Source organism: Beta vulgaris, chromosome 6, assembly GCF_026745355.1.
Source record: "Beta vulgaris subsp. vulgaris cultivar EL10 chromosome 6, EL10.2, whole genome shotgun sequence".
NCBI classification, from domain to species: domain Eukaryota; kingdom Viridiplantae; phylum Streptophyta; class Magnoliopsida; order Caryophyllales; family Amaranthaceae; genus Beta; species Beta vulgaris.
In genome coordinates, this window is record NC_079207.1 from 67,039,011 (window position 1) to 67,055,605 (window position 16,595).

Here is a 16,595-nt window from a genome sequence, read left to right on the forward strand (position 1 = left end):
TTTCTCATGCATTTGAAGGTTAACCAAACAAGCTCTGATGTTCTATCTGCTAAATTTTATTGGTTTTCGTGTTACGAAGAAAATACATTCCATACATTATGCTGTTATGGAAAAGCAATTCCATACATTTTGCTGTGGATCAACGGAAAAACAATTCATTCTTTGGCCCATTCATTCTGTAGATCAGGTTTCTGACATCCTACAAAACGCTTATCTGAACTTTGTTGAGTTTATCACTTGTCTGAACATAACAGAGTTTATCACTTGTCTGAAGTTAATCCAACTTATAACTTATTTGAGCCCATCAAAATTTATATTAGCCACTAATTGAAATTGGGTATCCCTTAGCTAATTTGAACTTTAATCTAGCTTATGACTTATCTGAACTCATCAAAATTTATTTTAGCCATAAATTGAAATGGAGTTGCCCTTAACTAATTTAAACTTAGGCTCCGTTTGGTAATATTTTCAGTGTAAAATGATTTTCATGGAAAACGCAATTCCAAAATTAGTTTCCGTTGTTTGGTTCGATGTAAAAAAAATGATGAAATGAAAGGAAAATGAAAGGGAAAGTAAGGAGGTAGTGGGAGGAGTGTACAAGAGAGAGAAGGAAAATAGTTTTCCCTTCATTTTGAAAGAAAAATGGTTTTCCATCTTTGGGAGAGTAATTTTACCCCAATGGAAAATGGTTTTACACTCTTTTGCCAACCAAACAATGTAAAACTGAAAATAGAGGAAAACAGTTTTCCGGAAAAACGTTTTACGCCCTACCAAACGGAGCCTTAGGCTCCGTTTGATAGGGCGTAAAATATTTTCAGTGTAAAATGATTTTCATGGACTTATAATGGAAAACACAATTTCAAAATTAGTTTTCCGTTGTTTGGTTCGATGTAAAAAAAATGATGAAATGAAAGGAAAATGAAAGGGAAAGTAAGGAGGTAGTGAGAGCAGGGCCGTTCCTGATATTTTATAGGCCCGGGGCGAAACTAAATCTCAGGGGCCCTTAAATATGATGGTAGAACAAAATTTTTACCACTCATTAGTACTTCATCTGACAGCAATATAAGTACACTATGTTTTTTCTTAAGCTTACATCAAAATAAATAGTGAAGGTCATGTACATATCTAAATAGCATTAAAGTCAAAATGAAAAATATGTTTAAATGAATAATGGAAACTTTTAAAATGAATTACTTCCTTCGTCTAAAATCACTTCTTACACATATTAATATACATAACTTTAAAGGATTAGTATCAATTGTTATTTTATTAAAAAAAAAAAGTAGATACGACACGAGGTAGCAAAGTAGTTATTTTACTTGGAAGAGGGAGAGAGTGGTGGTTCATGTTTGTTGAGAAAAAAAGAAAAAGACTAAAATAACTATGGGTTGCATCCAAAAATAAAATTGCAAAGGGTAAGTACGACTAATAAAAATAAAAAGTGTAGAAAGTATTGTGTGATAGAGGGTATAAAAAGAAAAATTGTAGATAAAAAATATATAAAAAGAAGTTGAATATAGGAAAGTCCAAAAAAAAAATAGAAAAACAAACTTTTTATCCTTATGGGATTTGAACCCATGTCTTCTACACTAGCAAGTGTAAAGCAAACCACCAGGCCAAACTTCATTTTGTTGATTATAATTGTTGTTTCTTTCATTTATTACAAACTTTAAATCAAAACTGGGCCCCTTATATTGATGGGCCCTGGGCGATTGCCCCTCAAAACAGCCCCCAGGGCCGGCCCTGAGTGAGAGGAGTGTACAAGAGAGAGAAGGAAAATAGTTTTCCCTTCATTTTGAAAGGAAAATGGTTTTCCATCCTTGGGAGAGTAATTTTACCCCAAGGGAAAATGGTTTTACACTCTTTTGCCAACCAAACAATGTAAAACTGAAAATAGAGGAAAACAGTATTCCGGGAAAACGTTTTACGCCCTACCAAACGGAGCCTAAAATATTTTCAGGGTAAAATGATTTTCTTGGAAAACAATTTATAATGGAAAACACAATTTCAAAATTGGTTTTCCGTTGTTTGGTTTCATATAAGAAAAATGATGAAATGAAAAAGAAAATAAAAGGGAAAGTAAGGATGTATTCAGAGGAGTATACAAGAGTGATAAGGAAAACAGTTTTTAGTCTCTCCCAATGGAGTCTCTCTTGTAATCCCATTTTTTAGTCTCTGTAGCTCTGTGAATGAGGATATTTAGCACCTGTGTTTCCCCTGTCAACAGGCCGCCAATGTTCGGTCTGGCGTGCTAAGTCACTAAGGGGCTAAGGGCTCAGTTATCAGCAGAGAACCTTTCGCGAGAGAGCTGCCTACGCTGTGAGATATTGTAGAAGGAAGCTGTGAATGCTAAGATTGTATGTTCACTGAGTCTTTGTAGAAGGAGCTGCTTACTCTTTTTTTTTGACAAAGGGGATACAAAAAAACTAAAACAAATTTATAAGGTGAATTGCAAACAAGTTCTAGCACACATCTGCGCTTTATCATGTGCTCGCTAAACTTGTTGACGATTTACCTTTAAAAGAAAACACCAAGAAAAGGAATCTGCTGTACACTTAATGTCTCGTATCGTCCAGTAGACCGATGATGGAACATTCATGGGATATTTCAAGGCCATTATAAGATTAGCACAGTCGGTAAAAAAGGATATGCATCGCCAGCCCTGCGAATGAGCCCAAGTGAGAGCATGAGTCTTTGTATGGTTTCTGGTTGCAAGAAACAACAGAAATCTCTCTAATGTGTTGTTTTGTCCTGAGCAAGTGGTCAAGTGTGTAATTGTTTCAAGTAGCTTGTCGATGTAAAGACTAAACAGGAAGATATACATGCTAATCTCTTGAGTTTTAATTAATAGTGATGTTGTGAATAGATGCTGCATATGATGAGTAGCATCTATTAGTTGGTTTATGTTGTCTGTTTTTGTAAGTTTAGGGTGGACATGTTCCTTTTTTCGAAAAGAAAAAATAATTGACTGTTCATGAATTGAAAACGATTCTTCTCAAACTCTTTCCACGATGATCAAGATGACAAGATACAAGCAACCATCAGAAAATGTTAGAAGCTTGCCAGCATTTTCTAGTTAGAAGTTTGACACATCCTTGATAGTTGATCCTTTGATGGGAATATTTGGTAACCGTCAGCATAAGATCATGACATTGCAAAGTAAGACATTAGTCGTTAAGGGTTTGAACCTCTTATGCAAACTTTTCGATCATTTTCTAAGGGAATGTCATGTTAGCATATCATATTGGAGACAAAGTGGTGCCATATATGCGTATAAAGTGGGATGATATGTGGCGGTTTCCACGAGCAATAAAATTTCATAAATAATCTCATATTAATCATGAACAACTTTTTTTTGGTTTTGACGGGATTTTATTCAATAATGAACATCCTAAAAGCATTACACAAACTAAAAGCAACAACCACAAAATATAAGTTCTAAACATTATACTCCCTCCGTTTTCTTTTAATTGTTACACTTCACTTCGGGGGAGAACCAAGGAAATCGTGCAAAAAAAAGTACAAAAAGAGAATGTTTGATTTTGTTTAATGTAAAAGAACCATTAGGATAATGTAGAAAAGAGAAAAATAGGGTATGGAAATATTTTAGGTAGATTATTAAAATAGGTGCTGGGGTATATGAGGTGGAAAAGTGTGAAAAAGTTGATGTGATAAGTTACCAACTTACCATATAAGAAAAAACTAAAAACGTAACAATTAAAAAACATACAAAACAGAGAGTGTAACTATAAAATAAAAAACGGAGGGAGTATTAACTTTGACGAAGGGTAAGAAGTTTCAAGTCCCCCAATACACTATTTGCAAATTCCACCACGACTTCGTGTAACTATAAAATAAAAACGGAGGGAGTATTAGCTTTGACGAAGGATAAGAAGTTTCAAGCCCCCCATACACTATTTGCAAACTCCACTATGGCTTCGTGTATGGGACCGATCACACCAAAAGGGTCAAATACACTAACAACGTGTGCCACCACCGATAGCCCAAAAAAGAAAACATTGCGTTTTCTAAAGCGGCCTTGATTTGGTTGTGTGCCAAAATTGCGCTCTTCATTTGTATATTCATGATCAGGTGAATAGCATTTCCTCTGCCAGTCCATGTGCAACATATCTTTCATGCACTTAACGTGAACTGCAAAACCATCTTTAACGCATGCCCACCCTTTTACCTCTTCATTTCCTACATTTGTGCTTTGACAATGCACACAATTGACATTCTCGAGCGTCGAGCGCAAGGTCGGATGAGGAAGTGTCATGCAACAAGGGTGTATAAAGATGGTATTACCATCATTGATAGTTAAAACATACCTCCATCCTTCCACAATTGTGCAACAAGCTGCACACAAGTTTGGTAATTCTTGATGATTATCATATGGTGGCAACATACTCTTTGCTAGCACAAATTGGCCTTGCGCAAAGAAAGGATGAGAAATCACTGGAGGAGCGTTTAGACAAGCTGTATGCAAATGGTAGTTGCATGTACTTGTGCATGTATAGCAAGAGCCATACCCCAATTCCGTACATCCGTTACATGTGAATGCAAATCGATCACCAAAATTCTCCTCTTTCAAAGAAGAATGTGTGCAGTAGTTTGTTTCCGTCATAGCTTTTGATAAACCTAGTCAAGAATCAACAGAAAAATATGATATGAATGCTAGACTTTGAGATTTTGCAAAGTTATAGTTAATTTCATGATATTCTATTTTCTAAAAGCAATAGAGATTATGAGAACTATGTACCAAATTGCGAGCATTAATATCATGATTTGTTTTCATTGGGTCATTGAATATACTTCCTCCGTCCTCTATTAGTTTACCCTTTTTTTGCACAGAGTTTTAGGAGAAATAATATTGTGGGTCATAGAAATAACGAAAGAGAAACTATTATTTTTTATTAAAGTTGAATATATGTGTGATGAAACGTTTGTGGTCCGATTCCAAAAACAGCAAAAAAGAAAGGGTAAACTAATAAGGGACACCTTTAAAAGGAATACGGGTAAACTAATAGAGGACGGAGGGAGTACTATATACTTGACACGGATAATGTTTGTGTAACCCTTTGAGTTGCCAACCCTCTTATAGAATAAAAAAAATAACGATAAGATGTTATGTGGTTTGAGGTTCCAAAGATGATACAGTCAAAATTGTCCCCATTTTACATTCATGAAGTTTCTAATTTGTAAAAAAACAAAAAAAAAGTCCTCTTGACATTTGAATTGAAAGTTCTAGCTAACAATTACTACATTTTATTGGTTACACTTTAACATTTTATACTATTCACAACTTTCACTTTGATCATTCATTTGTGATTCATACGTGAATAAAAACATAGTCACGTGAGATCTTGTTAGATTCGTCTTAATATGTATTTTATAGATATGCACTTTTTATAATTTTTACAAATAAAAAACTAAAGATATATGTCCTCAAAGTTTTGCATTGGCATGCGTGAAAAGTGTAAGTGTTAAAAGTTGGAGGGAGTATTTTTTTGACTGGCCGGCTATAGCTAAATTGGTTATACTACCTCTATGAAAATGAAATAAGTGATAATTGCGAAATACAATTTGTGTAGATTAAATACATTGGAGGATATACATGTTATATGCGATCAATGAGAGAACCGGATATCCAACTCCAAGGCACGGAAACTACGCTTTCCTATTAGTTTAATTTCACCCCTCTAGGATCACCGGGTTACCACAAAATAACTAATGAGATACAATGGAGAGAAACAATCCACTTAGATGATCTTCTAAGTGAATCAACAAGAACTTGTGTTTTTGTGTTTGTGAAGAACACTCAAGAGAAGATTGCAAGGTTTCTCTTAAGCAAAGCAAGAAGTATTTTGGAGTATAGAAAATCTGATTTTCTTCTAACCTCTCACTCATAGGAATCCAAATGTTATATAAGCATAAAACAACCTTTCATTGACTAGAGTAGTTAATACATAACCCCATCTTAATCACTCATCAAAGGCCTTTAATCTACTGATTTAAGGACCTTAAAAGTCATTAAAATGATCAGCAAACATCACAACGGATATAAAACCGTCAAGGCATCTTTTCGCATTCCAAGGCAGAAGACGCGTCGCGAGTCGCGAGGCGCTGGTAGCGACCCGCGACGGGCCACTAGCCGCGACTCGCGACGGTTGTCGCGACTCGCGGCCAGTCTTCTGTCTCCCTTGGTTTATCAATGCGTTTTCCACTTGATGCACTCTAGCCTTTTGCATACTAGACCTCCTCCTCTTCTAGTACATACCCTTATGAGTTTCAAACCCATTACCCTATAAATGTTCCAACAATCCTCCTCCCATTTATAGGGTAATGTTGAAAAGTTTTTCAACTTGCTATAAATCGCAAACACATGTTCATGCATCATGGAAATATCTAACGATTGAATTTCCATTTAGTAAAAGTAATCTTTACAATAATTTAGATCATAATGATAGACAAAGCTTTGAATCATATAACCATTACAAATTATTGAAGTTACTAATACACACAAACATAAACTAGGTTCTTAAAACCTCCGACACCTATGAAGCCTTGGTGTCCATATCCATTCATAAGCATTCCAAGTCAAGCCTAAGACTTGATGAAGCGGCCAAACTTCTAGCTTACATAGGTAAATCTTTCCGAACATGCTCCTACAATTGAGCACCTTATCAAAGATTTATTAAGAATAAAATTCAACCTCTTTATCATTGTAGCAACAAGCACTAACCTCGGGATGTATTAAACAAGTGCTCCCAACCTCTTAGAGAAGTACTATCCTCCTTGAATTTGAGATCTAACGTTGTATTAGACATCAAATAGAGTTTTCCTTCACCATAGGTTGATCAATAGGCTTAAGACCCATCCCTTTGTTCATTTTGTTCACTAGTTCCCTTGACAACGGTTTTGTAAACGTATCCGCCAAGTTCAAACTAGACCGAACAAAATTAATAGTTATACAACTATTCCTTATCATTTCCCGCACATAGCTATGTCTAACTCCAATGTGCCTTGACTTGCCATTGTAGACTTCACTATATGCTTTAGCTATGGTTGATGCACTATCACAATGGATAGCAAGAGGTGACATTGGTTTCACCCATAAGTCCACCTCACTCAACACATTCCTTAGCCATTCCGCTTCTTGGCAACAAGAAGCCAAAGCAATGAATTCCGATGCCATAGTGGAATCCGTTATACATGTTTGCTTCTTGGATGCCCATGAAATGGCACCTCCTCCAAGAAGAAACACCCAACCACTAGTGGATGAATAATCTTCCTTATTCGAAATCCAACTAGCATCCGAGTAACCTTCTAAGATAGAAGGTTCTCTTTGTATGTTATGACATAATCCAAGGTCTTATTCAAGTACCTTAACACTCTTCTCAATGCTTGCCAATGCAACATACTAGGATTACTAGTATACCTACTGAGCTTGCTGCCAATAGCAAAGGCTATATCCGGCCGAGTGCTAGTCATAGCATACATCAAGCTTCCAATTAAGCTTGCATACTCCAATTGTGAAATTGGAGTACCACTACTCGGAACCAAGTGAATACTAGGATCCATAGGAGTAGCAAAATGAGTCGAATTTGACTCATTATACCTCTTGACCACTTTCTCAATATAATGAGATTGTGATAAAGAAAACGACCCTTTCCCTCTTATTATTCTAATACCTAGAATAACATCCGCTTCACCCAAATCTTTCATGGAGAAGCTAGAGGAAAGAAAGCTTTGGTCTTTTCCACTTGTTCCAAATCAGTCCCAAAAATAAGCATATCATCAACATATAAGCAAATTATAACTCCTTTACCGTTATTATCAAATTTGCTATATACACACTTATCGGACTGATTTATTTTGAACCCACTAGACAACACAACTTCATCAAATTTTTGATGCCATTGCTTAGGTGCTTGTTTAAGACCATACAAAGATCTAACTAATTTGAAACTTTAGTTTCTTGACCTTTACCACAAACCCTTCAGGTTGATTCATGTACACTTCCTCCTCCAATTCACCATTAAGAAAAGCAGTTTTTACATCCATTTGGTGAATTACTAGACCATGAATCGCAGCTAATGCTATCAATAGTCTAATAGTAGCTATTCTAGCTACTGGAGCATAAGTATCAAAGTAATCGATACCATATCTTTGCCTAAAACCTTGGACCACTAACCGGGCCTTATGTTTTAGTATGGTTCCATCGATTTTCTTTTTCCTTACAAAAATCCATTTACAACCTAGGGGTTTGCAACCGGGAGGTAAATTAGCTAAAATCCAAGTGTGATTACCCATTATAGAATCCATTTCATCATTCACTGCCTCTTTCCAGAAAGCAGAATCATGAGACTTCATAGCCTCATCAAAGGTCCTAGGATCCTCCTCCATATTGTAACAATATGAAATTTGAGTCGAAATTGACTCCCTTGACCCTTCAACTAAATATAGTTGAAAATCCGGTCCAAAAGATTTCTCTTTTCTAATTCTTTACTTTTCCTAATTTCCGGTGTTGTAGTATCATGATCATTAGAATGTCATCTACAACATTGGAACTAGTACTAGGTATCATGTCCTTTGGTCTTGGAATCGATGAGAATCTAGTCTCATCAAATATTGCATCCCTTGACTCTATCACGGATGAATAGAGACAAAGTCATTGGGCTCAATGACATAAAACCTATAGGCTTTGCTATGTACCGCATAGCCTATAAAAATGCAATCAATTCCTTTTTCACCTAAAGTTTTCCTTTTAGGTTCCGTCAATTTGACAATTGCCCTACAACCCCATACCTTAAGGTAATTGAGATTAGGCTTTTTATTACACCAAAGTTCATAAGGGTAGTCTTATTCCTTTTATTAGGAACTCGATTTAAAATTATAACATGAGTTAAAATTGCATCACCCCAAAAACCGTCATTAAGACCCGAATTAGAAAGCATGGTATTAACCATTTCTTTTAGGACCCTATTTTTCCTTTCCGCTATACCATTACTTTGAGGTGAGTATGGGGCGGTTGTTTCATGAATTACACCAATGGAACTAAAAGTTTAAGACCTTTAAAATCGAAGTGGAACTCCAACTTAATCAAAAGATTAAAAGACTTCGAACGGATATGGGTGGTGAATATTGTTGGAACATTTATAGGGTAATGGGTTTGAAACTCATATGGGTATATACTAGAAGAGGAGGAGGTCTAGTATGCAAAAGATTAGAGTTCATCAAGTGGTAAAAACGCATTGATAAACCAAGGGAGACAGAAGACTGGCCGCGAGTCGCGACAACCGTCGCGAGTCGCGACCAGTGGCCCGTCGCGAGTCGCGACAGGCGTCGCGGGTCGCGACCAGCGCCTCGCGAGTCGCGACGTGTCTTCTGCCTTGGAATGCGAAAAGATGCCTTGACGGTTTTATATCCGTTGTGATGTTTTGCTGATCATTTTAATGACTTTTAAGGTCCTTAAATCAGTAGATTAAAGGCCTTTGATGAGTGATTAAGATGGGGGTTATGTGATTAACCACTCTAGTCAATGAAAGGTTGTTTATGCTTATATAACCTTTGGATTCCTATGAGTGAGAGGTTAGAAGAAAATCAGATTTTCTATACTCTAAAATACTTCTTGCTTTGCTTAAGAGAAACCTTGCAATCTTCTCTTGAGTGTTCTTCACAAACACAAAAACACAAGTTCTTGTTGATTCACTTAGAAGATCATCTAAGTGGATTGTTTTCTCCATTGTATCTCATTAGTTATTTTGTGGTAACCCGGTGATCCTAGAGGGGCGAAATTAAACTAATAGGAAAGCGTAGTTTCCGTGCCTTGGAGTGGGATATCCGGTTCTCTCATTGTCAGATTTTTCAGCCCGCGGACCAGCCCGCCCAACCCATGAATTTCACGGTCCGGTCTTGGGCCGTGAAATCTCATCCTAGCCCACTACGGCCCACGGTCTGGCCCGCCCAGCCCGCACCAGTTGCCATCACAGTATCCGCGAATTGTCAAATTAAACAGGACTCACATATTAATATAAATAATCAGCATGTGGAAAATTGTACTTTGAACAATGCGAAAATGCTACATAGGAAAGTATCCGACGATGTATAAAGGTTAATTTTTTAGGTGCTAATTTCCTTAGAGGGCGTTTGGTTCATATGATTTTGGTACGAGACCGGTATGGATTTAGAATGAGCAGAACCCATACTTAGTGTTTGTTTACAAAATTAGTAAATTTAAAACCAATACCTCAAACCCATAAGGTATGGGGTTTAGAAACCAAGGGGGAGGTGGGCATGGCTCATACCAATACCTCAAGGTATCGATAGAAGAAAAAATTTAATTCCCAAATAAAACCAAACACATGGCATTAGGTATCAAGTTCCAAACCTATACCATTTTGGTTTCATTCCTAATTCCAAACTCATACCACTATATGAACCAAACGCCTTTTAATGAAATGAATGATATGTGTATAAGAAATCAAGAAAAGAATATTACCTACAAGTTTTGTTGAGATGAGAGCTCTCAAGAACTGTACGATATCTCCTTTGGCTTATGGTATATTGTTAATGGTATTAATGTCATGGGTTTATATAGATTGGACAAAAATTGATTGATGCTTCCCCTCAAATAAAATAAAGTTTTGTACAGGATTTTTTTTCCGTTACTATTTTATGATATTTTTTTTGGCTGTTAATTTAAAACTAGTCTTTATACCCACCAAACGAAAGAGCTATAAATAATTATAACTGAAATATTAGTGATATTCTAGAATATTAAAATTTCTACCAGATTAGTTGATAAAAAAATATGAGGCACAATATGTACTCCCTCCGTCTTTTTTTATTTGCTACATTTTGCCATTTAGGGGTGTCTCAATTTATTTGCTACATTTGCAAATATTTCCATATATAGTACATAGGTCCCACACTTTATTTACAAATTTGCCATCACTCCCTTCTTGATTTTGTAAATGTTTTCATATATAATACACAGGTCCCACAATTTACCTATTTGCTTTTTTGTTAATTCCATTTATGTCAATGGTCCCCACTCTCTCCTTGGTCTTTGTGAAAAAGTGCTTGTAGCAAATAAAAAAAGACAGAGGGAGTATTTGTTTAGTTTCTACTTCTATTGTAGATGTCGTATGACTTTGAATCAATGAATTAATGTTATTTAAAAAAAAAAATATGAGGCACAACAATTTAGTTAGTTCCAAAATTTTAATGCTTGAGTTATTAGCTTTCTCCACTTGGGATATAATTTTGTTTAAAAGGAGACTTTCCTAAGATGACCATGTGGGAAGGGGTGAAAATCTGTTCAAAGTGATCAGTCACCGTCTGTTTCAAAACAACATCATCAGACACCCACTGGCACTCATTGTTGACGTCTCTAAGGCAAGAGATCTTCCTACAGTCACTAGTGGAAAAAACATCAAGTGCTCCGGTTAAAAACGTACAAGTGCTCCGTTTGACCCGTAGCAGACGTCATACGAACACTTGAGTATTTATCAAGTGCTCCGGATTTCTTAAAAACCGAAGCACTTGTGAATTTTATATATTCAAAATACATCTAGCTCTTAATTTTAGCTAAGCTTTGAAAATAATTTGTATTCATATCTCCTAGTTTTGCTCGATCAATACCCGCCTTCTGAGCCTAGAAAGTGAGCTCTTGTAGTATTCTGTTTAATTTGATATTTGAAAATGAGCATTATGGCATAATAAATCGTTAATAAATGAATTTTTAAAAAAAATTGAGGATAAAATTGACAATTTTAATAGGATTGGGGTAAGAGAATGTTATTATTTTAATAAAAGTGTTAGAGATCAAAAAGTTTGTTTATGTCTTTATAGTTACATGTAATTATAAAACTTTATTATGTTTTATTTTGAAACATCAAATATTGAAATTGTATTGTATTGATGATTAAATTCCGACATTTTATTTCGAAGGTCATGTGTTCGATCTCTTGTAGTTATACATTGTTGATTATTTTTAACTGAGATCATATTTATATATAGTTTTTAGGTTCATTTAGGTTGCATTTTAGAGCATTTAGTTTCATATTTAGGTTCATTATTGCATTATATTCTAAAGTTATGTTTTTCTACTCCTATTCGGTATGTTTTCTTGTTTTTGATGAATTTCAGGCATTGAGGACGTATTTGGAGTATGATTAGCTAAACTTAAGGATTAGGAGCACGTCGAAAGAAGCTACAATGAATAAGGATCGTATGGATATGTCATAGTACGAGTTTGAGCAAAAACGAAACGGAAAATCATTAGAAGAAATGTGACAAAAGAGTCGCGTCTACTCTTCTGATCATAACTTTTGATGTGATTCTTAAAATTGAGTAATTCCAGCAGATTTAGAAACTACACTTGAAGAGATTTCCAACGATAGGTGGCACGCCCCGAGGATACTTCTAGTCAAGGAGTTATGCCTTTTGGAAGATTGCACTGTTTCTGCTGGAATCTGCCACGCGTACGCGCGGATCACTAATCCGCCTATTAATGATTTATTTAAGACTTTCCTTATCTTGTAAATTACTTTCCTAGTCATATCAGGTTAAAGAATATTATTTAGATTAGTTTTCATTCTCTCTCTCTCGCCTCTCCCCTTTCACGTTATTTTTTCTTAGTTCTAGGTTTAGTTTTTCTCCTCTCTTTTTCTCTAGTTTCTAGTTGTAAACCCTAGTTTTCATTCTTCTCCATTAATTCATGAATTCTATTAGTTTCTTTATTGATTTCTTTAATTATGTTTTCTTTTATAGTTTTAGATCTCATCTTTTATTTCATGTTAGAGTAGTTTTTATTTCTAGGGTTTTGGAAATCCATGTTTATATGCTATGATTTGATTGATATTTATTTGTGGTTTGATTAGTTATTGATTTCTCTAATTGATTAGTGTTTTATTATTAATCTTGCAACCTGATCAATTGTTTGATTAAATATTGTTAATATCGAGTCATAGATCGAGAGATAGTACTCTTTAGAGGCTTACCTACAATTAGCAGATCTAATTATGTTGAGCGACCGTACTAGCATATGTTGATTTGAGAGCGTTAATGTTTGACCAAGGATTAACCCGTGTTCTAGATATCTGATTGATTGAACTGTGATGATATTTTGATAGTTTATAAGTATAAACATGGTGAACCATTACCCTAGATCCTTTTTAGTTTGATTTTCGTAATTTGATTAGTTTAGAACTTTAATTCAATTATTCCTGATCTTGTTTAGTTTCTCTATACCTTATAAACTAGATTAAAACGACCATCTCTCTGTAGATTCGACCCTACTTACCCTACTACAGGTTTTGCAGGAATTATTTTTGACGGGTGTACGACAACCTATCAGAACGTCATACATTTGTGTAGATATTATGAGAGATATAGTTAGTGCATGAAATGGGTTGATTGGGTTCAATGTGACTAAATAGTTATTTATAAATTATCCGAAATAATTTTATAAAACATTTATTATAGTATGAATGAATCATAAATTTGTCAAAAAACAATCTTTTAAATACATATTTTTTTCGAGAAACAATCTTTTAAAAGAATCTCCAAAAGAAAACTTGTATTATTAATTTTTGCGAGAAATGATCTTGAATTCTTGACCCATTTTTCGACATTAACTCATCCCAAAATTTTGTACTCCCTCCGTTTCAAAATATAAGGCACGTACGATGTTCAAGGTCGAACTTTGACCGTTAATTACTTTCAATGTATGTTGATAGAAAGTTTAAAATAATAATGTTATTTATAATATTTATTTATCATATAATGAGAGATATTTATGGTCAAAGCAAATTTTCATAAAATGTGAATGCCTTATATTTTGGAATGGAATGAGTATATAAAAAGTTGTTTAATTTATGACAAATTCCTTACTTCCTCCGTTTTTTTTAGATGTTACACTTTTGAAAAGTTCAGTTACCTAGACAAAATTTTAATGAGGGATTAAGAGAAAGTAAGTATGAGGATTAAAGGGAGTGGGGAGCACCAGTGAGCCACCACCACCAGTAGGCCACACCAGTGCGCCACCGCTGCGACCACCACAAGACCAAATCGACCACCGATACCCTCTCCCTCCCCTTCCCCTGCTAAACGCGCAACCCCCTTCCATTTCTCCTTCCCTTGCAGTCGCGCGATTGTGTTTCGGGGGGGGGGGGGGTTCGGCGATAGGGGTGGGGTTTTCGGCTCGTGGTGTAAGGTTTTCGAGGGGTAGGTGGGGGTTTTTGGCGGGTGGGTTAAGGTTTTCGAGGGGTAAGTGGGGTTTTCGGCGGGTGTAGTGGGGTTTTCGGCGGATGGGGTGGGTTTTCGGCGGATGGGGTGGGTTTTCGGCAGGTGGGTGGTGTTTCAACGGGTCGGGCGGGGTGCGGTGTTGGGGAGGGGGGTTGTTACAGTGGTGGGGAGGGGGTTGGACTACTAGGGTGGGTGGAAGAGGGATCGTGGTTAAATGTTAATTTAGATTAAATTTGGTTAAATTAAATATATTTAATTTTGATTAACGGTTATAAGTAAGGGTAAATTGGTCATTTTATAGGACAAAACTTACTAATTTAGGAAAGAAACAAAAGTGTAACATTTATTTTGAACCATTCCGTTTTAGGAAAATGTAATATCTAAAAAAAACCGAGGAAGTATAATTATTTTTTTTTCTAAATATGTCAACTAGACTTGAGAGTTGCATCTTTGCTTTTCTTTAAAACGGTGGGCCGCCGTCTGTATGACATAAGGTTACGACTTTTACGAGCTGCGACTAAGTCTAACTGATATATTGAATGTAGGCGGTTGCTTCTGAATTCTGATAGTACGAGTGTACGACTTAATAGTTGAGTGTTAAGTAGGTCAATCCTACTCGACAACACCTCGAATCTTTTAAGTTCTAATGCTTGCTCTTCACACAGGCCGCACACATTCTAAAATGATATAAATAATCATCAACTATAGTTCATCTCTTTTTTTCTTTTTTTTCATTCTATCACATTATTTTTCATTTATAAAAGTTATATATTTTTTTTTTTTTTTTGTTAAGATGAAGGGATCATACTGAACTGACACCTCGCACAGATACACAACCAGTCTGGTTTGCAGATCAGACTCTTTGGAGGGAGGAGGGATAATAAGGGAAACCTCACCCCTAAGTAGGGGTAAAAGTTATTCGGATAAAATCCAAAATCCAATCCAATCAAATCCGAATTAGTAATTCGGGTCGGATTTGGATTGTGTTCGGATTGAGATTTTTTGAAAAATTGAATTTTTGGATCGGATTGGATTGAGAATAATCGGGTCCAAAAATCCAATATAACCAACTAATAATATGGCTTGTATTATGTATCTGGATTGGGCTTTAGTGCTTAACTGATTTTTTTTATATAAAAAACCTACTCCATAACCCAATACACATAGCACTTCAACCCTTCCCTTAAAACACTAAGTGTACTTAATTCCTCATTTCCTAAATCTACTAAGTTGTTGTTATGCTTAATTATTTAATCGAAACACTAGAGTTTTAAAAAAATCGGATTTTCGGATCGGATCCAATCTAGAGTATGAAAATTCGGATTGGATTGGATCGGATTCAAACACTAATTGGTTTGGATTCGGATTGAAAAATTGAAATCCAAATTTTATTCGGATCGGATTGGAGTAGACCCTAATCCAAACCGCACACCGAACTTTCACCCCTACCCCTAAGGTGCCCCTAGTGGCACTTGATCCCATGACCTTGAAGTCATGAGACCAAATTTTTACTACTAGACCAAGCCTTGTTTGGTAAGTTATATATTAATTGCATTATATTTATTGTAGAGTTTTCCTTGTATTTTGTATTAAGTAGTAGTTGCGAATTGTGAATTGTGATTTGAGATCTTCTCTCTTCTCTACATTTTTAATATTTTTGAGAATTGCGTCCAACCTATATGTCGCAATAGGAGAAATCGGAGTAAGTATGCTATAATCAACTAAAGTAGGTAAAAAGTAAAAACTCTTTTACTATAATGTAGAGGCGTAAATGATGCGACTCAAACTGAAGTTTAGGATAGTTCGACTCGACTCGCTAACATTTTTAATCAAACTTGAGCTGAATCACGTTCATTTGAGCTGAGTTTTGACCAAGTCGAGTTCTGGTAGCTCACAAGTTTTCTCATCCCACTAACACCTTATATAATAGTATGCAGGAGTTCGATATTATGCTTTTAATAGTACTTGGTAGTTATGGTTTTAAGTTTCTCATGAATAGGTTAACTCTACTATCTAACATCTCGACTCTCGAGTTTGACTCAGGATTTAATTAAATCGAGCTTAAGATTGATTCGAGTTTTAATCAGATAGCAGGCTAAATATCACAATCATGGTTACATCCTTTTTCTTATAGTTGTAATTTAGGCTTAGATCCGTCATGGACTCATGGTTTTTGTCTCTATCGTTATGATTTATGATTGCATTAACATGATGTTAAATGTATGATAAACTTTGCTGACATCAGACGGGTAACCGTCAGCATGCCAATGTGTTTAGCGATGTCATATAGACAAATCGAGGAACTTGGAATTTTTTTTTGGACATAGTCATATAGACAAGAA

The 16,595-nt window shown here is 35.6% G+C and overlaps 1 protein-coding gene across 1 annotated transcript; it reads right to left on the minus strand.

The window, feature by feature from the left end:
• Positions 1–3,350: 3,350 nt before the first annotated feature.
• On the minus strand, positions 3,351–10,545 carry LOC125498408 (uncharacterized). Its single transcript, XM_048646581.1, has 2 exons — positions 10,502–10,545; positions 3,351–4,638 (listed from the first exon to the last, which is right to left on the minus strand). The coding sequence occupies exon 2, from the start codon at positions 4,622–4,624 to the stop codon at positions 3,899–3,901; it is 726 nt and encodes a 241-aa protein (XP_048502538.1). The 5' UTR covers positions 4,625–4,638; positions 10,502–10,545; the 3' UTR covers positions 3,351–3,898.
• Positions 10,546–16,595: the final 6,050 nt, after the last annotated feature.